This window comes from Acipenser ruthenus, chromosome 15, assembly GCF_902713425.1.
Source record: "Acipenser ruthenus chromosome 15, fAciRut3.2 maternal haplotype, whole genome shotgun sequence".
NCBI classification, from domain to species: domain Eukaryota; kingdom Metazoa; phylum Chordata; class Actinopteri; order Acipenseriformes; family Acipenseridae; genus Acipenser; species Acipenser ruthenus.
The window spans coordinates 1,752,577-1,778,024 of NC_081203.1; the positions used below are offsets into that span (position 1 = coordinate 1,752,577).

The window sequence follows — 25,448 nt, forward strand, 5'->3', positions numbered from 1 at the left end:
CACACACTGTTAAAAAAGAATTAACAAGCTTTTGCCAGAGCATTAGATAAATAACCCAAGCTATGTACATATTTATCTTTTTTTTTTTTTTTTGCATTTGTATAACTTTCCAAAGCTAGACTTTTTTTAAGGTAGTTTGTATCCAAGTCAGAAAGTTGCAGTAGCTCCAGGCTACAACATTCATTCAAGGTCACAGGAAGCACCGGTAATGTTAAGGGACAAACAAGCCCAGTCTTCTTTTCTGCAAACCCATTAATGCATGTTTATGTTATCAACGGATTTCACAGACCCTGATTTTGCTATAGCCCTGCCATTAATCTGGGAGCATGTTAACATGTAATCGCTGATGCGGTTACTTTAGTGACTACACAGAAGTTTAAATTATATGCATTAACAACGAGGTGCACTGAATTTAAAGTGTAATGTAATTGATATTTTTGTATACTTATTAAAACTGTATTTTGGTGTATTTACTATGCAAGGCCGAGGAACACATTTTCTTGCAGCGTTTAACACTTTTTTTTTTATTGGCAACACGGTGCAACTTTTGACTTCTTTTAAACTGTTTCAGTTCAGTAAAGAAGCTGGTGTTCGTGCAATTGCTTCAGCGACGCACAGTAAACCGAAACGAACGCCTCCTGCAGTGTGCTGTGGTTTCAGTTCCTTGTGCTAGCTGTGCTGGTGTGCAATGTACGCTGGGAGGGTCCTCTTCTTACAAGTTCAATGTGCTGAGAGAGGCAAAGCGCCTCCAGATCTAATTCTGCATGTCGCCTCCTTCCTCTAATCTCCTGACAGATCTGTGACTCTTTTCGCTGTTGGGTTACGCTGGTGTGTTTTCTTGTAAGTGTGTCTGAAGCCTTTGTTTGGTGCAGTACTGTACTGTATGCGTGTGGATTCGAGTGTTAAGATTAGATGACTGTGTTTACTGCATGACACATTTTCACCTGAAGACACCGTGTTTATGTACGTGATTTAGACACTGCCTGTTCCTACACCTTCCGTTACAGTAACTGAATGATTTGATCATTTTAATCCTCTTTTTTTTCAGATCCCTTGTAAAATTACTATGCACCAGTGCAGGTTATTGGATCTTTTTGATTTTAATTCAAAATGTTTTGGTGCATAAAATTGAGTTTTATCTTGCAAACACTGATTTCGTTCAGCTAGTAGCTACAGTGGTAACAAACATGCAAAGCAGTGGGTAAAACATTTCAGTTCACAGCTGCTATCAGAGAGTGCAAGACCTCAAGCAATCACACTTACAGCCATGTAGTTTCAGATGCTACATCCTTTTCTATCTTATTGCATTTCTGATTGGTCGTGCAACCTCTCTATATTCTGCACTAAGCAGTCTGGCCAGTTCTACTGAAACCCACAGAGCTTGTTGCTGAAATCAATGCTCGCAGAAGGTTAATACAATTGTGCATTTTTATTCCCCTCTTATTATTTTCGATCCTACTTGCCTTGTTTTAAAAGGATGTCCTTTTGTTTTAGCCTTGCAGCGGTTCCTAAATTATCGACTCCTTAGCTGGAAAAGGAAAATGCAGTTTCTGTCTTCAGAACAGGCACATAAACTTCTTCAAATATCAGGGCTGTCTAAGCAACTCTGCAGTAGCTAAGAGTAGTGTTGTGTTTGTGGATACCTGAGTGGTTGGCATGGCTAAGCTTTGCAAACTTTGTGTGCTCTTTCTGCATTGTGTTGGATTAGCCAATGAGATACTGATATTGCTGGATTTGATCCCCAACCTCACACCAGTACTTTCAGCATGTACAGGGGTTAGACAGAAGATCATGAGCACCTGCCATGTGCAGCACATACTTGCCTGCCCCTCAGATACCTAACCTGATTCGTTATGCAGATGGTTATCCCCGACATGTATTCCGCTGTATACAAAGGCTGACCCCCCCCCCCCCCCCCCCCCGATGTTTGCAAAGTGCTTTTAGTCATGACATGTAAGACAGTAGACTTGATGGACTTTGATGGATGGCTAAATGCAAACACTTGGTTGGCAGGTACTTCAGTTCAAGTTCATAATGAAGTGCTAACTTGCTCTAAAGTCATTTTGCCATTGTATATGAAGCAGTGGTTTCTGTGCAGAAATGCATATGCAAGTTTTGATCAAATGTATGAATCTGTCTTATCTGCAGACACAGCACAATTTGTAAAGTGAAATAAAACAGCTGCTTCTTGTTTGTGTCTCTCAAATGGCAGTGTTGTGTTCTTTCTTTTAGATTCCTCCATCGACGACCCCATCGACCCCCCCCCCCCATGTGTGAGGGTTTGCACTGACTGTCTAAATGGATCCGCTGAATAACCGAAGTGAGAAGCAGAAATACAAATGTGTTTACTTTGCAATGGGACAGATTTTGTACTGAAGACAGGTAGCTGAAATGCATAGAAACCAGAGAGTGAGGGAGTTAAGTGCCCTGTAATTAAACTGGCCATCGGAACATTGCTTTCATTCACTGGTCTCCAGAGACCATTTACTTCCAAGAGGCTTCTGCTGGTAAAATACATTCCAACAGTGCATTCATGAATTAATTAATGTGGCCATCAGACCTTGTAATGTTATATAGTGTAGGATTCATGTAATCTGCTTCTATGTAGCTAATTATTTAAACGGTGAGTTATCTTCACTTATAGATACAGTACTGTGTACAACTGAACTAATTAAATGATGTGGGGGAAATGTTTGCATGGGTTCCTTAGTGTTGTAAAGTGCTCTAAAAAGATCGATCAAATCATAAGGGGGGGGGGGGGGGGGGGGGGACACTGGTGGTGAAAAAGGCAGAGAATTGAGGAATGGCCAGGTAGTGTACAATCGCTGGTGGCAGTTTGAATCTTGCTGTACTGTGCATGTCGATCTTTAGATGTACATCTTTAGATCTCAGATGCAGTGTCATTTAACTGCTCTGAGATCCAGAGAGTTGGCAAGTCAGTGTGTTTAAGTTTCCTAGCTGCTTATACAGTAGTTGTACAGGGGGTGCAGTGGAGATATCTGGCTCTGGAGTCTGGGTTTCAGAGCGCGCTGCTGAGACAGCCTTCTCTAGGTCACTGTCCGCTTGATAAAGGGGTCCTGTCTCCCTCGCAGTGCGTGAAGGTCATTGTAGCGGTGCCTGAAATGGATATTTTCTCACATACCGCCGAGCACTAAGCCGGAGGCAAAATACTGTGAAGTCTTCTACCAAGGACTTGGGTTCAAAGATCTGCCATTGCTGTGCTCGTTAAACTGTTATCTTTTAAAATAACAACACACAGCACCATGACTCGACTTCCTGACTGCGTGGAAACCATGACGACCAAAGATGCCAGCGCTTATTAAAGAGTGATATAGAAGGGGGGGTGGGTGGGGGGGGGGGGGGGGGGGGAGATTTCACGTTGATTTGGGATTCTGTTGATGGAATTAAATGCTCTGGCTTCCTTCACCACACTTCTGCATTGATCACTCAGATTAATTGCAATAGCATTTACCTTTACAAAGCAACCCTTTGATCAAAATAGCCATGCAGAGCACGATTTAAATATCCACGCACACACTGCTGAGCACTATTCAGATTAAAAGGTGTTTTTTTTGTTTTTTCCTTCTCCTTGTGGGTGACCCCAGTGTCTTGGTTGCTAGTAAACCGCCTTTGAAACAGTATTTCATTTATTCTCTGCCACAGAATCCCTGGGCAGGGTTTGTTTTTTATCTCAGCTGGGCTATACGGATAAACTGCATTTATAATTTATATCTGTTTTTAATACGAGCCCTCTGCCGTTTTCTATATTAATGTGATCATGTGATCATAAACCAGGTCAAGGGGCAATCCAGCTGGGTGGATTAGCCTTTATTTTTATCCTCAAAGTGGAGTTTTATTTCCCTGAGCTCAGGTGTCAAATTTGAAATCAGTTTTGAGCTGCACCAAGACTTCAAAGGGATCTGTTCGATCTCAGTGCCACTTTTATCCTGGGTCGATAACTGGCTGACAAAACAAATCTTTGTGTTCGCTGCGCATTTTAGAGATGAAAAATAAATAAGAAACCATGTTGATGTTGATTCGGTGAGCTACACGTCACAACACAAAGCTTGCAGCACTACCCGGGTCCCTTTATCATGTGAAGTTTAAGAAGAAAAAGCGTGTGTGTGAATTACTTTAATGATCAAAATGGAACACAAACGAATGAATCCGGATCTGATGCATTCTGTTCTGCACGCTGTTTAGTTTCCTGATAACGTGGTCTGATAGGAGGTATCCATGTCAGCATTCTTTCAGATTCTTTCTTCTTTTCAGCTTCTTGGAATAGTTGGCCCTGAGCTATTTGGAAACATAGTGGGGGAATACCAACCAGCTTCCTGGTGCCAACAAGTATGCCACTCTGTGTGACTGTGACTGTGTGTGTGTGTGTGTAACATTGCGTGGTTGTGTCTGTGGGATTGTGTGTGTCACTCTCTGTGTGTATGTGTGAGTAAGTTTGTGTGTAACTCCCCCCCCCCCCCCCCCCTCCATAGCAGAGCTGATTCGTTCCTCTCGCCACGGTGCCCTTTTCTTTGAAGAAGCACTTCATTGGGTTGGCATAATGCTCAGTCACCACTCCACACATTTCAAATTCTTCCCTTGTTTAATTAAACAGCCTTGGTTGCACACAGTCCTGCTGTTACCACACGATGCATTGGAATAATGAATGAACACGAGGGGTTCACGTTCACGGGGCAGGTCTGTCTCCAGGGCTGTGTACCCCGTTTACACAAAATAAAGCGGGTCGCTGGTGACCCCTAAACGGACCAATGATCATTCACCCGCCCTTCCTTTTGTGAGCATGCTCTTCTCATAGCAGCTAATGGCCACAGGCTAGAGTGACGTCATTGCACGTTCTCAGAGACGCCCAGGGAGGCATGCAGGTGTCTGGTTCACTTCTCTTTCTTCTTGCTCCGTTGATTCCTCGGCAGCGTTTTTCTGTTGTTTCCTGGTGGATAACGACAAGCTGGGGAGGAAGGAGGAACGTGCGTACTTTTTGTTTTACACACAAGCGTTGCACTCCCAAAGACCAGATTGGGTTCCTGTACAGGGCGGACCGTGTAGGTTGACAGGCCTCTCCTCTGGTGTAAGGCGAGGCACTGGGTGCAGATTGCTACCATCTGGTGGCCAAGTGTGGCATTACACTTTGAGAAAATGGGGCAAATGCTATATATTTAGTTAAACTCAGATTAACCCTTATGCAGGAATTAAAAACTTGTATTATTATTATTATTATTATTATTACTAGTAGTAGTAGTAGTTTATGCTACAGGAATTCTATTAATTTAATTGTTTATTTCAGTTATTTACAGCCACATTATTCTGCATTTATTGAGATGTGGTGTAAATGCTATACTAAGACATGGTACAATAGTAATGCACATTTTTCTCCAGTGCTTATCTAGACAGGGCATGCTGTGGAGAGTGTAGCCTGTGAATGGTAAACTCTGTGCCTTTGTTAATTTGACATCCTCCTCCCCACTGCAACATTTAAAAATACAAGGCCTCCACTGCCTTAATCCCTGACCCGGACTCACTGTAATTGAATTACAGAGGAGGCAGAAATGCCAATCCACACTCCTGCTGAACTGTAGCCGTGTGACTGCAGGGCGACTGCTCCACTGATGTCACACAGCAGATTATCATCTGGAATTTCCTGGCTCATGATTGGTGGATCTGATTTACCCAACGCACAGGGCAGGGAAGAGCACCCCTTTCATTGCCTGCAACACAGAATTCACAAAAAAATCACATGCTAAAGATTTGGACGAGTCCCGCAAACGCTGCGGTGCCCTAAATATTATGCAGAACTGGTAGGCGGACACATACGTACCATGACCCACTTTCTAATACCCTTTCATTCATTGTTTTCAATGTGTTTTAGTCGCTTCATTCAGTTTTGTTTAGCCAGGTTACTCTAGAGGGCAGTCTAGCATAGCTGTTGTACTTGTGAAGGGGTGCTTGTGTGTTTCTTTTGACTGCGATTAGTTGCTTGGTCAGTGTTTGTTTTAATGGAAATCATGACACCATGTTAACTAGGTTTACATTTAAAACAGTACACCGGACTTTCTAAAGCATGAAAAGAAATCTGTGCATTCATTACCAATGCCATTAGTAAGTAAACCAATTAAGTTTGTCTCCAGATTTGAAAACTATTTTTAGCTTTGAAAATGTGCAACCTGTGCCACTGAATACATTTCCAACTCGAGCACTAGCACGACGGAGTAAACAAATTCACTAAAACATTTCCAGCTCACTCTCCAGCAGCATCCAGCACACCCCCCTGAAACACAGCAATCAAATGCGCTCAACGAAACAGCACACAGACCAGCTACTGCTCCAGGGTACGCGAGGAACCGAGCGCTTGCTGTTCAAACAGGTTCTTCTGAAAATGCACTGGAGAGTGACTCAAGTGTCACCAGGAGGTAACTGACTATTTGAATGACCAGATCCAGCCTGCTGGTAAAATTGAAACCCTGTTCTGTGCACCTTTTTAGTAAATAAGAAAGTTAGCATCATTTCTATTCGTGGGAGGCGTGTCCCTTGTGTCGGAAAGGATTACAAAATATATACTTTTGTGATTTATATTTATTAATTTTTTTATTACATAATATAATTTTCATTGAAATATTTTTCGATTGCTTTATATGGGGAAAGAAACTGCATTCTCATATGGAGCTGTCATGCATTTGCGTCTTCCATATGTCCCCATATAAAGACTAGAAGAATTTTTACCCATCCTCATTAACTACCTGTCCTGCTTTCTTTTTCTCTTCCTCCCTGTGTGTTGCAGAGATGGATCAGGAATCCAGTTGGTGCACCAGCTGAGGGTGAACTCCCCCCTGCTCACAGCCTAGCGGATAGCATGTACAAGAGGAATGGTCTGAAGTCCAGTGTGGCGGTCACCTCAGCCACTCCAGAGGTAAGACTTCAACACTTCCACTGCATGTCCAGTGACCCTGCCTCCAACGGTGTGAGAGTGCCTTCTGTGAGCACAGTGGGAGAGCAAAAGGCTGTGCACCAAACGAGAAGGTTGTACCTATTCTTATCAGTCATGTCTGCATTTCTTTCCTATGCTGGTGTTTTTCGCAGGAAGCACCTGTAGGTCTGATACTTTCAAAGAAGGACCTTGTAAAGTTAATAAATAACCTCCTGAAATATTGGTTTCGACTTGACATGCTGTTGTTTATCTAGAACTAAAAAACACAACCCTAAAGGCCCACCAATTGGCTTCTCTCTCCTCCACACCAACTACATTTTTAGAAATGTACTTTCAAAGCTTGATCAGCACCCCTTTTAAAGGGGGGGGCACTCGGGTTGCTTGTGCGAATAAATAAAGTGTTTTAAAAACCTTGGTTAGCGCTCCATTAAACAGCACTACGATAATGTTGCTGGTGCTAACAGAAAGTAGGAAGACGTGTTTTGAACTCTGTTAGCGCACCTTTGAAGGGGTGCAGTTCTAATGCAAGCCCTTGATTCCGCACTGCTGTAGATGTGTCTGTCTTCTTCAGAGGCGTCTAGGCTCCGGCTCCCCTCTGGTTCTCTCCACGCTGATGGCTGTCCTGTGCACTGGAACGCTGTCCTGCTTGTAGAGAGACAAGTAAATCAGACGGAGCTTTTCTCATACAAATCCCATTCGACTGGGAGTCATAAGACAGGAATGCATCAGCTTTTTCCAGTATAGAACTCTTCTCCAGGACAGTGTTTCATAAACTGTCATGCATCCTCCAGCAAAGAGCTTTGTCCTTCTTTCGATAAATTCTATACTGCCTATAGAAAAATGCCTAGCTTGTAAAATGCAGTGGTGTGTGTGTGTGTGTGTGTGTGTGTGTGTGTGTGTGTGTGTGTGTGTGTGTGTGTGTGTGTCTATATATATATATATATATATACATACATACATACATACATACATACATACATACATACATACATACATACATACACACACACACTGACTCTTAATATTCCAGCATAGTAATTTTGCTGGTGTATCATTTAGTAATATCGTTTTTGATGTGGGATCATTTTAATATTATTAGGTAAGAGGTGTTGATATGGAGGTATTTTCCCAGGCCAGTCCTGTAATATTTTTATTATTAGCCCCTAGATGGTCCACTGGCTCAGCTGTTAACATTCAAGAGGACGCTGTGCTCTGACGTCTGTTTTTCCTGTACAGTTTGTGGAAGCGATTTTGCACAGGGCCTCACAATAGTACACCTCATGAATGCAAGTGTGAAGGGAGTGAGCAGTGACAGCATTCAAGGGAGTGAGCAGTGACATTCAGCCAGCAGAGGGCATGGTTTCCCAAGTACTGCTGGTACAGAACCTGCAGTGCTGGTAATTCACGGCTGGTGACTGAGGCTATGGAAATACATCAGCAATTCAAAACAAACACTTGAAAATGTATAGCAGCACGAGTTTAAATAAATACATACATACATTAATGCATAAATTAAATGAAGTTTAAAGCCAGATAGGAGAAATGCCAAAACAAACAGTGGAGGTACTTGCATGCTTTTGATGCCATGGCAACGATACTCACTTATTTCTATTTAAATCCATTGTGTTTGTGATGTCAAAGTGATGTAAAAATCTTCCATTCATTTCTATTTAAACCTTGAGGCGTCATGGTATTGAGTCTATTTATCCATTTATTTTCATTTATTACTTTTCTATCTATCTATCTATCTATCTATCTATCTATCTATCTATCTATCTATATTTTACCAGAAATGACACTCTTTTATAAAGGCTTTTTTTATTCATTATTTGAATCTCCTTTGTCTATCTAGTTTTAAGAAAGAAGTCGATTTCTTGACTATTTCAAATAAAGGTGTACTCATTTTCCTCAATGACGGGGGTTGCTCTTGTGCGGAGGGTGCTTATGGATGTGCTGTTTCTTCCTCCTCTCTCAGGGCAGCAGCAGCTCGGACTCTCTGGATGGCCGCAGTGTGGACTATGAGAAGAGCTACGACGCGGTTGTGTTTGACGTGCTGAAGGTGACTCCGGAGCAGTTGGCTGTAAGTTCTGTACACAAGCTCTGTAGCAGCAACAAGATAACAAGGTAGCAGCAAAAAATACTTCCAAGTTGCAACAGAAAAAGGTCCAATGTATACTTTAAGGTAACAACTACTGTTTAGAGAATTGTGATTGGTCATTCTGAAGTTCTGGGTGACGTGCTGTGTTATGTGGGAATACATTTCGATTTTTAAAATTTGAACGTCCTTATTTTTCAGAGCCAGATAACGTTAATGGACGCACCGGTATTTAAAGCGATACAACCCGAGGTAAGCAGTCATTGTGTTTTTTATTTGTTTGTAGTTGCTTCTTCTGGATCGCTCTTCTAGAAGTGTTAACCAAGGGTTTGAAATCGCTTTTTGAATTATTATTTGGCCCTTTTTTTTCATTTGGTTCTTGGCATGTCTTTCGCAACACAGTGGGAAAAAAAAGACTCCTACAGTCTTGATTAGCCAAAGTGTGTAGGCACAGTTACAGGCTCAGGTGTGTCTTATTAAACTCCTGGTGAAACCAGGAGTGGATCCAACTGCTATGCAATGGGAGTCTTATTGCCATCCCTGCAGTAATATTAAACAATCTAATACCAGGTAAACTATTAGCACTCCTTTAACACAGAGATCCCTATGTCTGCTGGTTTTCATCCCAACTCAATTACTTAATCAAACCCTTAACTAATAAGGTGCTTTAATTAGACCTTTTAAATTGTTCTCAGCTCTTAAATTGCCAATTTTTCAAGTTACTTATAAAACTGTATAGTTAACTTGAAATCCCCAACTGTTTAAAAGCTGAAAACAATTTAAAAGGTCTAATTAAGCTAACGAGTAGTTCAATTAAGGGTTCAGTTAAGTAATTGAGAACTCAGTTGGAATGAATACCAGCAGACACAGGGGTCCAGCAGGACCAGAATTGGGAAGCGCTGCTTTAACACATTTAGACAAGCATGTAATCCCACTGCACTTCATACAGGACAGCTGATCAAGATCACCCCATACTGTGTGTAAAGTGCATCGTGTTTACAGTGTGCTACTGTTCTGTGTGGATGAGCATCTTGCAATGCCGCACTACAGCTTACAAGGTGGTGCGGTGGTGCATTGTTCAAAGAGCTGTAACTTGGGTGCAGACCTCCAGTCTAATAAAGACTTGCTTCCCCTGACGTGCCCGATCAGTGACCCTGGGGGGAGAGAGAGACATCATTGCGGATCAGTGCCATGCTGTCTGGGTTATGCGAGACCGCAGCATCAGCCTCAGTACAATTGTGTGGCGAAAATAACCACACAAAAGCACTCCCGACGGGAACTTAAGACACCAGCCGTTGCCAGGCAACGATTGTTTAAAACAAAGGGTTACAAAATTCCTGTCGTGCCCGGCTGCCTGCGTGACTCGAATCTGCAAGCAGCGGGCTTGTCTGTTTTTTAAATTGCATGTCAACGTTAAGCCTTTGTCCCCTTTTAGCGGGCGAGGGGAGATGTAATTAAAAGATGCGCCTTGCAGAAGCGCAGAAAGAGAAACCGCATTTATCACAAAGTAACGTGTTGACAGATCCTGCTGTGATCCCGACAGCACTGAGAGCCCCGTTTGGGGGCGTGTAAGGATACTGACTGGCGCGTTGGCTGCTGTGGCTGTCTGTATCCAGTGGTATTGTAAACGCTTGGCACAGGGAACGTGGATCCCTTTTTTTCAGTGAACAATAATCTGAATTCCACCTTTTCCGCACATGAGATCTTGAAGGTTTGAGAGAGGGGCTGTGTCTCTAAAAGCAGGACCTCTCTCCAGTCCCAAGAACGGACGCCACAACTTTGAAGGTTAAGAATATATATATATATACACTGTACTTCACATAAAATCTTATGGACATTGTAAGGAAGTGCCAGACCTGTAATATTGTGGTCTTTACAGTAAATTCTATAAATGTTATGTTTGTTATTTTATAACAGAACTGTGATGTGTAAGTTAGATAGCGAAATATACAGAGTGCTGTATACAATTGAGAAAGAAAGCTCATATAAACATACCAGTCCATCTGATGAAAAAAAGAAAAATACAAGACACAATTTGACGTTTTTAATAACATCACGGTTTTATTCTTTCAAAGCTGGATGTCAAATATGCGTGTGTTTTTTATTTGTGGTTTGCGCTACTGCTGCGAAATATATTTTAAAAAAAAACAACAAAAAAACGAAACAGCCCAACGACACTGCTGAGCGTTTCCATCAAGATGAGCCAAACTGGCCGTTGTGCAGACGGAGTCCTGCTTCTGATGGAAAGTACATTCTTCAGACGCCGAGTCCAATGCCTGTGTTTTTCTTTCTTTTTCTTTCCCTTCTACGCCCATCCTATACTTAATTAATCTTACAACATGTCTTCCCAGTCCCACGAAGAACAGAATGTGATTGAAATAAGAGACCGGGGTGTCATTTAAGATAAATAGTGGCATGATTGAGAAGTGCAGTATACCTGCCAGGGACAGCTTTATAGTTCTGTAACAGGAGCATGTTTTATGTCTCCTTCCCCCAAAATAATTTGTGCAAACTGCACTTAAACAGCTTGATGAATCTGGCCGATAGGAGCCAGTATGTTCTTGTCTCTCTATCAGAGTGATCAAACTTGGATTTTAAATTAATTTTGTTTCTGGAAATAAGTTAAAACTTAGAGGAAACTAAAGTAGACAAACGTTTTGGCCAGCTTGCCACCTTTGCTGTACAGTACTCTGAAGAACGCTCTAGCCAAAATGCGCGTCTGCTTCTACGTTTTTACCGTAGAATTCTGATTGAGCGTCGTGTCTGTGAAATACACTATCCAATTATAACACAAAACAGAATTCCAGACTTTGTGAAGGTTAAAGTATTTTTCGGAGTTGTAATTATTTATTTTTTCTCTAATGAAAAAGCATAATGTTTCTGCACGGCTTGGCTGTCAGGAATGTCAGTGTGAGGTGTGTGTGTGTGTGTGTGTGTGTGTATGTGTGTGCTTGTGTGTGTGTAAGGTGTGTGTGTGGTACAGAATGGAACACACTTTGTGGTCACAGCATAGCTCTTATCTAGACAAAGCTCTATGGACCAGCTGCTGCAGAGTTTGGTTTCACGAGCCTTGTGGTTGGAAATCTGCTGAAAAAGTCTTTTCCACTAATTTTTACTATTTTTTTTTCTTCATTTCATCTGGGTTTTTGCGTGCAGTAGCTTCAATATTTCCCCGTCTTTGTTTTATGAAAATGGCTGAGGTTGTTTAATTTGATACATTTGAGAATGTGAACACTCTCGTCACTGTGTGGATAGAAGGTTTCCTGTAGTATTTACAGAAGTGTGTTACCATTAATGATAATTACCATTTAGTTAAATAGTAACTAGCTGTGTCTACACCACCACTATGTGAGTGATTATAGTCTCATTTAAGGCAGTTTACCTAAGGCTCAACAGACGCTAATCCTGAACTATTTTATGTTAAGCCCAAGATCAGTGTTAATGATGGTCTGTGAAACCCTCGCTTTTTTTTAGTATTTCTGTACATTGCAACCTCGCTATCTCATGAAAATGGGATTTTCCAGTGTGGCAAGTTAATTCGCATGGATAAACACTGGACGTTTTGAGATGGGCCGTGCGAGCGGGAAGTCTTTTTTAAACAAACGGATTGGAACGGGTTTCTTTTGATACTAGCAAAGACGCAATAAACTGTGCCGACTACACCACTTTCTTGAGATATGCTTCAGAGATTATTCCAAGGTGACCAGTATAGTTACCAACTGGAACAATGCAATGAAAGAAGCTGGCATTCTACTCACTTAACAAGCTTTTAATGCACGTTTATCAAGCCCACAGCGGAGGAAACAGCGAGTGACACCCCCCCCCCCCCCCAGCCTGCTTCCTGTGTGGATTCCACTGGTTTTTATTCATAAAAGACTAGCAGTAAAATCACCAGTCTTCTGGAGTGCAGCCCAGTGGAGAGGATGAGTCAAGTCCTGGCGGAGGAGAAGGAAAATGGTAGCTTACAGACGCTGCCCTCTCGCACTCCTTTCTTCTGACATGACGAGCAGTGAAAGAAACTAATTGAATCACAGTTTGGCAGTACGAACAGAGCCAGAGATGTGGAAAGCAATTGCTCACACAGCTGCTCCTGGTTTGTGAAACGGATAAAGTTACCAGTGTTGGAGCCACCTGTAGAGGAAGGTATCTTCCTGACCCATGACTGCTTAATGAAGCTACTGTAGCTGCTTCCTGTGCAGCTGTGGCCAAAAGCAGATATGTATGTATATATGAACATCATTTCAGATCTTTTATTTAACATCATCATGTAATCAGAGCAACTACAAAATGATATCGCAAAAGTCGAAATGTCACATTTTTTTTCAATTTTTGTCATGTTTTCGTTATGGAAAACTACAAAGAGGTGTGTAATTCAATATGTTAGCGTAACGTTATTCAGCAGATTTCATTCGACTTTACGAAGCAGAATGAGTTCATTCTATAGGGTGAAGCGAAGCTTTTGTCCAGGGCTGTGTTCTCCATAAGACACCAGCTGCCACCTGGAGCTCATTTCCACAGGCTGGTCTTTCCATTGATTCGGGATCGATGGATCAGGTTCATTCAGCCTGCTGTCAGGGATCTCAGTGGAGGTTCAGGGACGGTGGTGCTTCAGTATGCACGGGGCTGGCTATGGATTACCAGCATTGTGAACCTCAATGAACGGGGTTTACAATAGTATTTCTATCCTATACTATGATGTATTTTGTTAAAATGGGAATAGTACAGGTTTCGAGGCAATCGGATTGTTTTTCCCACACTAACATAATTACATATCAATCAATCAATCAATATTTATTTTATACAGCGCCTGTCATAGTGGACCACCATCACAAAGCGCTTTACAAAATAATGAGGAACCATGCATAATACATTAAATACAATGATACATTAAATACAAACAGTACAAATCAATACAAATACATTAAATACATGCAGAATACATAAGATACAAGGCTAGGATGTTCATCTGTTTAAATTATCTTCAGATGATTTTGGATTTTTATGAACTGCAGTGCCATTCAGTGATGTATTTAACCCTTCATGTTAGCGACCCTGTGTCTGTTCATGGTAACCTTGTCCATGTTCATGATGAACTCATGGTTGGGTTTGATGTTCTGATTATCTGCTGGTGAGCAGGAATTGGAACAGATATTTCTGTGCCTCTTCATGAGCACCCAGCAGGTTTATAAACTCCCGTGTAGGGTTAGCAGATACAGGAGCGAAGACAACAGAGAGCCCACTTTAGAACGTTGCCGTAAAGGGATTTGTTTATCAGACGGTTTAACCAGCTCCTCATCCAGCACAGAGCCTCCCAAACCAGCAAACCACCAGCTCTGAGCAGCTCAAACAGGGCCTCCTCTCCGTTTTGAATAGACGTGGAGTGGAGCATTAAATTCATGTTTACACCAAACCAATTCAATTGGAATTACCCTGTCTCCTTGTAATTTGGATTGTGTTAACCAAAAAATGTCCGTCTGCAAACTGAGCATGGCATATGGCCCTGATTGTGGTTTCTGCTTGATTTGTTTAGTCTGCCACACTTGTGGAGTAAATCCCTATCTAGCTCACTGTCTTTTGGTGTTGTCTGCTCATACAGAGAGACAGAAACCAACATCTTTTGAGGCCTTTTCCCTTTTCAAGCACTATTATCTGTTCTTATAAATGCGTCTTCCACGCTGTTCTAATGAGCGTGGCATGTGTTTAGGTAATATCGCTGTTTTATTGGTGCTGGTAGTGAAACACAGCTTTTATCGTCCGACGAGAGAAAAAAAAACGTTTGTCTGGAAGCTGAAAAAGAAAAAAACAGTCTGGTAACCATGGAAAATGGCTTTAATTTTCCCAGCCATTTGGAGCAGATTCCAGCACAAGTTTGTATGAAAATGTCAGTAAATGGATGTAATTAAACACTCTTTTTTTTTGACCACCAACTTTCCCCAAATGAGCCAATTAAAAATGAAAAAAAAACAAAACAAAAAAAAAACGTTCTTTCGCAAACTAATGGTGACCCCAGTGTTCTCTGTGTTGGATTACATTCCTGCTGGAAATGCGGTATTCAAAATAACATTAGCAGCTGAGGATATACTCTCCGGGGGGGGGGGGGGGGTACCTTTCATTGAGGAGGAGGAGAAACCCAAGGAATTCCAGCTGCTTCAGCAAACAAACCAACTGCCTGCAGCGCAACCTTCTTTTAAATGTCCCATTAATTGCATGGTGGAGCACTTTTGGATTAGGTCGTACACAGTGCTCCCACTGTTGCGTTACTTCTCAGTTCGCTACATCACCCCCTACTGGCAAGGCGTTTGGCGATCCTCTCGAACAGACGCTTCCAGGGATGGCCTCCAGAGGGCGGTAGCTTGCTCTTATCCGCTGTCGAGCTCTTGGGTGTAAAGAGGCGATCGGCTTGGCTGTGGGATCTGAGGACACCCACTGGCCTTCGGTTCTGCTGAGCTGTTGTGCGGGGTTGTAGCGTTTAAGCGAATACATTTGGATGTTTGAAATATGGGAAAAGTACAGGGAGGTGAAAAATGTAGCAGTAGGGAGAAAAGAAAAAAAACTACTTCAATCTGGAATGAATCGGAGGCATCAGATCTGCTTCTACGCTGCACAGCATGGGGCTGGTATGAACTTGGCGCACACTCTGCTGTATGCTCGGTTTTGTGCGTTTTTCTGTGATTTGTATTCTCCTGCTGCAGGGAAGTGTTGAGTGCAAGTGAAGCTCGAAACACCCACTGAAAAAATATGACAAGAATTCAAATCTGTCGCGAAGAGAGTGGTTTATTACACTGGCAGCGTTTGCTTTAACATCCCTCTCCTACACACTGTACAAGAAATGAAAAAAAAGGTTCATTTCAATACACATGCAGTATGCATGCGGATTTCACTTTATGAATACAAATTGGTATTACTGGTTATAAATAACGGGTACGGCTGGTTTCACAGACCCTGATCAGCACTAATCCTGGACTAGCTAATGTAACTTCCATTGAGGTCTGTGAAACCAGCCACTAAAGAAACATGAAATACATGACATAATGCATAGTGTGTGGTCTGTTCTTATTAGTGTTATAGTTAGATTTTGTGCAAGGAACACCACATTTTAAAATGTTGAATGATTTTAAGATAATGGCTTCAAATGAACCTTATACTGTCCTGGTATTGCTAGTTAATGTGTTATTGGGATCAATTTTCCACTGTGGGCATGCTGCCCATGTAATTCATTTCTTATGGAAGTGGGTAATTGGCATGTGATTTGAAAACATAGACCATAGTGTGTTAGGAGCCAGCTTCCCTATGATTCGCAGTCCTTTGGGACTCCGCTTGCTTGTAAAACAGTGGTGTTATTTATGTCGGGTGGCATGGTAACTCATTTAGTTTCTTCTTTGTAAAATACTATTCATCATTCGAACCCTGCATGTGCTTTCTCTTTGTAACAGTAAATTAGAAAAGCACACCTGTTTCTAAAAGTGTCTCCGTTTTTATTTATTTTTTTCTTCGATAACTGGAAACTCCGGGCACTTTAATAATCTCTGAATAAATAAAACGAAGGGGCAAATTTGTATTTTCTTTTCTTTTTTCTTTTATTGCACAGTTGGAACCTCTACGTCAGCAGCACTCAGAAGCTTTGAATTGAATTTGAAATTCATCACAGCATTGCCCCCTGGTTTCAGTGCGAAATACCCCCGGGGGGGAAGTTCTTCGTAATGAGAGGAAAAGCACTGGAAATAAATCTCTAACAAATTGCCTTTTCCAAAAGCCCCCGGACGGTGGGTTCTGTTTAATGAAAGACAGCAGTGTTGATGTTCGTGCTCCTCCTTGTTTTAAAAGACTTCTTTAGGGAGGGAATTCAAACCCATCACGTTCCATGCGTTTTACAGGTGTGTCTCCCAATCAAATGTGCAAAGTGTCTGTGTGTTTCAGCAGCATCAGTCTCAAAAGGAGCACTGCGGTCTGGAGTAGCATTTAAAAAGCCCCTCTCTCCTTGTGTCTGGTTGGTTTAAATTTCCACTGTATAGCAATTATAATTGAGCTTGTCGGCCAGCTTCATTAGCCCTGTGTTCACGGTAAATGTGTCTTTATTTAGGGTTTGAACCCCCTCTGAAATGGTCAGTGGAAGGCTGATATTGTAACCGGGCCAAACAGCTCTGTGTTTTCACCCAGGTCATGTTTTCATGCGACACCTACCTGCTAATTTGAAGAATTCCTTCCTTCTTTGTGGTGCACGCCAGTCATTAAATAATCTCATGTAAAGCCACTGAGTTTTGAAACGTGCTGCGCCTATTATCTCCACATGTGAAAACTGCAGAGCGTGTGAAATTGTATCCACCCTTCAGATTAAAAAAAAAAAAAAAAAAAAAGGTGCTGCGGTCTATGAATCTTTTTAGTCTTTTTAGCTTTTTTCAGTGAAATCTGAAAAGCACATGCTCAGGTTCAGGCTATGGAAAAAGCATTGATCCCAGGGCAATCAAATTGGGAGTGGGAGGGTGTGTGTTTATTTCAGTGGGGATTGGATAATACTGTCATTTAACCATCGGCTGGAAATGAAGTGAGATTTTTGCATTTAAAGAAGAAAAAAAACACAATCGAAAATATATATTTTAAAAAAATATTTAAATAAAGTGGCAGGTTTTTGTGATCCCATATTGCTAATATCAGGCATGGCAATAAGACTCCTGTTGCACAGCAGTCTCACCCATTCCAGGTTTTACTTCGAGCTTGATTAGCCACAGTGTATAGGTAACAAGCTCTTATTAAACTCATAGTCAAACCACGAATGGATCACACTGCTATGCAATGGGAGTCTGATTTACTTGAAACAGGCATTCCTAATGGGTTCTGTAATTTTAGTTTCTCAAAATGTTTTATATGTAAAATACAGTTGTCCCATGTTATAAAAGCAATGTTATACTTCACTGGAGTTCCAAGGTTATGACATTTCATTAATCAGTAGATCCTTGTAAATGCCATTTTTGCCTTTCTCTTTTAGAAATAAAATTATAGCTGCAGTCACAAACGTGTCATAATGAAAAAGAAAGACGGCGTTTTCTAAAGTCTGCAGTCCGCTCGGGGTCCGGTGGTGCCAGAGAAAGCAAAGCAGCGCTTGACAAGTTTATGAATTTATCTGCTTACATCCTGGCATTTGCCGTTTTCTGGTCATTCTCATAACATGAAGGATAAATATTTAGCAGCCTGTATCTTTTATTACATCTACTGTGTCAAGAACGGTTGAACCTTGTGGAGAGATAAAAAAAAAAAAAAAAAAATTGAGTAAATATGATCGTCGTGAGACCGGCTTTTGCACTTGGTAAATGCAAAATTAAAATAGTATTTTAAATTAGGGGGGTAACAGAATGCAAATTTGGATTAGACATACATTTGAAGTTGAAGCATCCCAAACAGATGCAACGCAAACCCAGCCCAACAATTTCTTTACAGTTTTTATTTGACGGCTGTTTCAGAAATGATACAGTGGAAAATCATACAAGTTCCTTACACTGGCTTCAGGGTAGGGTTTGGGATTTTTATTGGGGTATGCTGAGATCATCTGTCAATGCAATTGTATGTCAAATAAAGAAAGACACAGATGTGTGAGGAATGCGTATGGATGAGATTTGGAGATCAGGTATGTTACAGAAATGTGTGTCTTATTTTTGACAATGCAATAAATGAACTAGAATAGTAATGTCCTTTTCAATTAACACAATAATTCTATAATGAAAACCTCCAATGGTTCCAATCGGAGTCCCAAGTGTTTATTGTTGTCCTTTTACACATACATAGTATTTTTATTACTTTCAAATTGAGCACAGGATGACATCAGTGCACACCATTAACAGTGAGAAACCATTAACAGTGAGCATTTATAGCTGCGAGACAACTGTAGGCGGCTCCTGGTTATTAAGAGCCTGGGGACTTGAGGCTCGAAATAAGGATTCACGAGTCCCATGCTATTGCTCTGGTCCTCAGCGGGCGATTGCAAAACCTGCCTTCCTCCAGCAAGCTCTCGATGGCTTCCACAGGCAGCTCTCATGATGTCACATGGCTGTCGATGAGGAATGCATAATGACCAGGAGAAGAGAGTAAATACGTCAAGAGTTTATTACAGTGAAGGGACCGCGGGCCCCAGAGCTCACTTCAATGGCAGACCCTCAATCCACGGTTTGCTAATACTTCAAATGTGTTTCCCCATGAATTGACGTCGTTCCCGCTACACACTGCTTAGAGCATCAGGAGAGATGGGGTTTGTTCATGAATAAAACCGTATTCTGTTGTTTCACTCCTCTGCCAGCAAAAACGACAGTAAATTACAAAGGGTGTGTATTGAAGTGAACCTGATAATCGCACATGAATGTCAGCGAGTTCCAGACTGCAGCAAAACACAAAGCAAAACCATGTTTGCACTCATGAGCTTTCCTGTTTGAAGTTTGATATTGCTCTGCATACACGCTACAGTATGTGTTGCTTCTGAATTCCACTCAAAGGTGTCTCTTAGGTTACAGTGGATTCCACGACATGTAACGGAATGCAGACGAGCCCGGCTAGTTTGCACTGTGGTTAAGACGCTGGGGTCGCCGGTTCGCGCCCAGACTCCGCCCTGTTACACATGCACCTTTATATATAGCAGTGTACATTTAAAAAAAAAAAAACAATACTAAAAAGGTGTGTGCCATATACTGTACTGTACCAGTGGTATCTGACCATCTCCACTGCAGAAGGAGTGGTTTGAGGCAAGGTGCAGTTTTGTAATCGTGATCTGTGAAAAAGAGGGAGTACTGCTAATCGACATTATTTATTTAAACTTTTTAAACAAAAGTTGTACCATCTGGCAGGTGAATATTGGGCTTACACATACGGGTATGAGCATTGAAATAACCTCTAAAATGAATTTGACCAGCTTTTCAAATGATCCTTTGATGCATCATTATTGGAATAAAAGCAGAGCACAACCTGGAACCCACAGCAGCCCTAGATTGAAAGCTTAACCGACTGTGAACCCCCAGGTCACCTTCAGTGTCTGGACGAGGTTTGAAGCACAAGCTGGCACGTGCAGCGCTGATCTGAGGTATTTTTTTCCATGTATTCAAAGGTTTGAAAGTATTAAACATGTATGCGAAGCATGCCAAAGGAGATCAGAAAGATGGGGAAATGTTGACCAGCGTCTGACTTATGAGGAGCCTGCTTTAGATTACCAGGCAGGATTTTTGGTTCTGTAATACAATGTTTAACAGAAGACAAGATAAGCTTCTAATTATTTTCAAGTGCTTGGGATCTCAGAAAAGGAAACCCAGCTGCTACCAGGTATGGAAAGCACAGACTCTGTTTCAAAGAGTATTCATTTCAGAATTTCATTTCATACAGCAGGCGTTCGCAGTCAGCTGACGGGATGCAGTATTCATCTGTCATTTTATTCATTAGGAGCTCAGGGTTTTGAGATTGTATTTTTCAGAGACGATGGAAAAGCACATTTATTCAAGGCAATTAGCGCTGTTTAAACAGGTATTAAGACCTAAATACGAGGGGAAATGGATAAATCTTTCAAACTGAAGACCATAGGAAGGAGGCATGGCTTCTTTTTGAAGTGGTCATGATCTTTGTCGTTTTGTGCTGTGACTGTATGATATTATTAGTTGTATTGATGAGCAGGCTGGTTTGATGTCAATCCGGGCCAGAAGGCAGTATAGAGAGTCCAGACACAGATTGCAGGTACAAGCACAGAGCACATTGATTTTAATAGTCAAATGCTCCCGAACATACATCTCCTAGTTCCACAGTTCCATTCTATCAACACACATGCCACAGAGTCAGGCTGTTCTGTTATTGAACCCACGTTATTCCAGATGCATACAAGGTCTACTCAGCTTTCCACCCTCAACACAACTGACAGATATTCAGCAGCACAACCTGCTTAAAAAAAAAAAAAAAAAATGTTACTACAGTAACCAATTAAGAAAGCGTCATTACAGCGGTCTGTGGATTGTATATTGTGAGTTTAAGTTCTCATGGAAGGTCAGGGGCAGTGTCACTGGCTACAGCTGGGCAAGATCTAAGCCATTGTGTGTTAATGTGAACTACTACTACCAACCACTGACCTCTCTCAAACAGACGCACCTTGATTCCCTTTTCGAACCCAAGTCCCTGGAGGCACACCCCCCAGTAAATGGGTGAAGTTGACGTAAGTTTCACAGTGTGTTGTTTTTTTTGGTTGCAGGAGCTGGCTAGCTGCGGGTGGAATAAGAAGGAGAAGCACAGGATTGCACCCAACGTCGTCGCGTTCACAAGAAGATTCAATCAGGCAAGTACTCTGTAAAGCCCCGCGGGTATCTGGGGAATCGGCATAGGCAACAACAGGGCAAAACCAAGCACGGAACCCGATGAGAATGTTCAGAAAACGCTACTGGAACTACAGAAGCGCTAAACGTCTTCTCGTTCTACATTCCCGCCGATGACCTGGTAGTAAAAACCAGGCCGCCTTATCAGCGGTGATGATAACCATTCTTCATTAAACTAACAAAAATGAAATACGGTTTAAGGAGCTGAAATTATATTAAAAGATTCCAGACTTTTTTTTTTTTTTTTACTGCTGGCAGTTTCAACAACAGATGTGAAATCGCCAGCCAGTAATAGAAGAATTCTGTCAGGTCCCTGCAGTGCTGTAAAATGCATAAAAACGTACAGCCCAATCAGATATCTGAGGACTAACAAGCAGCATCATTGTTTCCATCATGCGGGGATATGAGTAAAATCCACTGAGCTTTCTGTGATTTCTAACTGAAAACGAAAGAAGGCTCGATCCTATCTCGGGGTGTAGTTTGTTACATTTCCACATTAACATTGAAAAGGTCACCCAATGCATCTTCTGTAGGTTCACGTGATTTAAGAGAAGGTTAGATTAGCACTCCAGTAAACTGCAGCTCTGCATGCTACTTGCGGTAAAGAATACCCTGCAAATGTACATATTGAAGTTTTTGTATGTTATTGATCAGAGGTGAGGGTCAAACTCCTTATTCCCGGAGCAGTGTGATCAGGCTGAATTGGACAGTTGATTGACAGTTTAGCCTGGTCATATGTAGAAAAGGAGGAGCAGGGAGAGAACGCCACCGTTCAATCTGAGGATGTCTGTGCTCTCTGTCCCTTATCCTGTCTGAAGAAAACACATTTCCAGTGGCGTTCACACGCGAGATGGGTTGTCTTTTTAGTAGATGTATTTTTTAAAGCCAAGAAATAATTTCAAACAAATGTTGCGTGTCCACTGAAAACTTAAGCTAAATTAAACAGGCGCTTTCAGAACATGGTTTTGTAATTTTCAATCAAACTCCCCGTTGTCATTTATTTTTTTTTCCCCCCGCAGGTGATGATGTTCTGTTTTCTTACGTTGTTAAGGGGAGAGCTGTTTTCCAAGGAATGGCCGCGCCTGTTTGGAATTAATCACGTGCTGTGGAGGTTTAATCCGTCAACAGCCAGCTCGAAAAGAGAACCGTTACAGGCTTTTGTTCTGAAATGATTGTTGCGTCGTTCTCAACATTAAACAAGCCAACGTTTCAAGCCTGCCAAAGCTGTTTCATTTAAGAACAACTTAACAACTTTGCATAAAAAAAAAAAATAGGAAAAGATTGTTTAATCGGTCAGGAATGATGTTGTTGTCAGGACAGAAAAACAACAACAGCGTTATCAAGTTCTGCATACTTCATGTTTCTGAGAAGGGGAGAGTGGGGTCAGGGGTCGGCCAGTTCATCTGTAATGAGGTCTCCAGAGAGACTGTCGGAAAATATACGTTTTAGCAATTGCAGTAGAAAAGCCTACAAACAAAAAGAAACGTACTATTGTCATATTTTAATCATTTTATTTTTACCTAGTATTAGCACAAGCAACCTTATCAAAGGATTTTGTTTTTCTTGTGTCGATGGTGGTCCAATGGTCTTGCTGCCTTCCGATCAGGTGACTTTCAACACAGGAAGTAAAAAAGACAGCAGCTGTCTACTCAAACTATCTGTAAATCCTTAATTAAAGTAGGAAGAAAAACTAGCAACGCACTAACAGGTTTGTTTCATGACAAGAAGTAAGATTTTTTTGTTTTTTTTTTAAAACCCTCACTATGACACCTTTTAAAGAGCAATGCCATTCCCTGATCTCAAATCTGAACTCCCTTCCGGTTGATTTCTTCCTCTCTCCCCTATAGCCCTCTATCACAGTTCTTCTTTGAACTTGTTATTACTCTTCGTTTTCAGTGTCGTCTTAACGTTTGGAAGTGCCGAACCCTCTTGAAACTGGGGCACAAGGTTTTTTGTGTGTTTCGAGAATCACACAAAGACAGTTCAGTAAGATCGTATATAAGCTGAAGTCACGCGAGTCAGAAGAGATCACTGGCACCAGAATTTATATAAAAACTTCAAATCCTCCCCATTTCTGTACATCTTTTATTGTGAGCCACGAGTCACCACTGTTAATCTCTTCAGAAATCAATCTTGTAGGATCAGTGGCTTGGGCTGCCAAAAGGGACATTGCTTTGAGCTTGTAAATATTCAATTCTCTCTCTCTCTCTCTCTCTCTCTCTCTCTCTCTCTCTCTCTCTCTCTCTCTTTATCTCTCTCTATCTATCTCTCTCTCTCTTTCTCTCATCTCTCTATCTCGCTCTGTTTCTCTCTCTAATTCTATTTATTTAACATTTTATTCCCACATTTTAAACACATAATAATAAACCAAACCAAATCACTAAAACTATCCTTCCAAAAAACATCTGGGGGTCTTGTTTTTTTTTTTTTAATCGGCGCCTGCCAGCCAGGATTCTCTTGGCGTTCGATGAGCAACCCCCTGTTTTTGTTTTCCACTCTTTACTTTGGCAGCAGTGTTACACTTTGAAAGCAGAAGAACTCCTCTGTCGAATGCAGCTTTGCGATCCTCCTGTATCTTCTCATCCCTTCGGTTTGCACTTGTGAGCTTTGTCTTACAAATGTGACTGTCTGCAATCACTTTGGAAAAAGTCATGCGGCAATATGATACCAGTTAAAGTGCATCTTTCTTGGAAAATACGGCATGGTTATGTTGCAATGATGTTTTACTGCTCAATTAGACTTAGCGGTCGTTCGGGGTTATTTTTGCAGGAGCTGAAGTCGTTAGGCATGATCGTCAAAGACAATTCGGAACCCCCCCCCCCCCTCACTGATAGCACTCTTGGGAATCAGAATCTAAGGAATTCGGGTTGATTTGCCAGTTGTAGGGAACTGCTCACGCAGCAGAGGTTCAGTGAAAGTTCACATTTAGATTTTCTTTTTTCTTATACTTTTTTTGTATCATTGTTATTAAAAGAAGACCCTCACGTAACCACTCGTCCTTTCTGTTGATGCATGTTCAGTCCGTGGGGTGTTTGATTATGCTGCAAGCTTGTTGTTTTGGCTTCTTCACTGTACTTGCATCTTCTTTCCTTTTTTTAAATTTGTTCAGTCTCATCATCAGAAAGCACGGTTCAGTTTTAAACCTTTTGTTTCTCATTAGAACATCAAGCGCTGCTTGGGCCAGGCGAGTTTTATCCTCAGTTTTGGATTTGGCACAGAGATGAGTGCTTTTCTCTTTAAAATGGCCCTAAAAGGCTGGGAATGAGAACACAGATCATCCTTTGGCAGGGCAAGTGAATGGATTAGCTGATATTTGAACACTTGACAAGTTTACTGTAGGGGATTGCGCCTTAATGAAGGGTGAGAACGGAGGGTGGGCTGAAACCAGAAGGTTATATTAACCAAAGCCATTGTGATCTACGACTCTGTGTGCTCAGTCTCAGCTTTGGTGCCATTTGATCATTCTCGGTTTGTCTCCCTTTAGTTCACATTTTGGAACATGCATAAGAAAAAATGGAAACACTTTACATTGTGTCACACTTTGTTTACATAGTAGTTACTTAGTAAATACATGTGTACTTGAACATAATTACAATGTTATAATGCATAGTTACAATATTACATCATTAGATGTAAGTACGCAATTGTATTAGAAAAGAGTTAGGGTCAAGTTTGGAGTTAGGGTTATATCATGCAAAAAGATTTATATACCAAGTATATTGTAACTCTGTAAATACACAGTAATTAGAGACACGAAGCAAAGTGTTACCGAAAAAATTATCATCACACACTCAACCTTCTGACAAAAACACACAGAAGACCACTGCACTGGACCATATATTACATCAATTGTGTGAAATGAAAAGCAGGAGCATCTCCGTGGGTTCACAAGGGGCATGATACCGAGTGCCAGCACAATCTGCTTGTCCCTCTGCACGGTGGCTGCAGTGACCGTAGTGTCCCTTTACCAAAAGCCCCCACTGAAGAGCACAAAGCAAAGGCCATGACCGATATGAGCCTGCCGACGTGTGCAACAGGGGTCCAGATCACAGAAGACTTCAACACTGGAGTGGAGTCGCCTGTGTTTCCA

At 41.5% G+C, this 25,448-nt stretch overlaps 1 protein-coding gene across 4 annotated transcripts in view; it reads left to right on the forward strand.

Annotated features, from left to right (window-relative positions):
- LOC117962659 (ras-specific guanine nucleotide-releasing factor RalGPS1-like) overlaps positions 1 to 25,448 on the forward strand; it is a 136,439-nt gene that overhangs the window by 14,043 nt on the left and 96,948 nt on the right. For 3 of the 4 annotated variants that reach the window (XM_058986753.1, XM_058986750.1, XM_058986752.1), the window contains exons 2-6: positions 2,233 to 2,320; positions 6,791 to 6,919; positions 8,913 to 9,017; positions 9,234 to 9,284; positions 21,238 to 21,321. In XM_058986753.1, the coding sequence (XP_058842736.1) occupies positions 6,863 to 6,919; positions 8,913 to 9,017; positions 9,234 to 9,284; positions 21,238 to 21,321 (297 nt within the window). In that variant the 5' untranslated portion in view covers positions 2,233 to 2,320; positions 6,791 to 6,862. The remainder of the gene's footprint in view (positions 1 to 2,232; positions 2,321 to 6,790; positions 6,920 to 8,912; positions 9,018 to 9,233; positions 9,285 to 21,237; positions 21,322 to 25,448) is intronic. The other variant, XM_058986751.1, reaches the window with a different exon arrangement.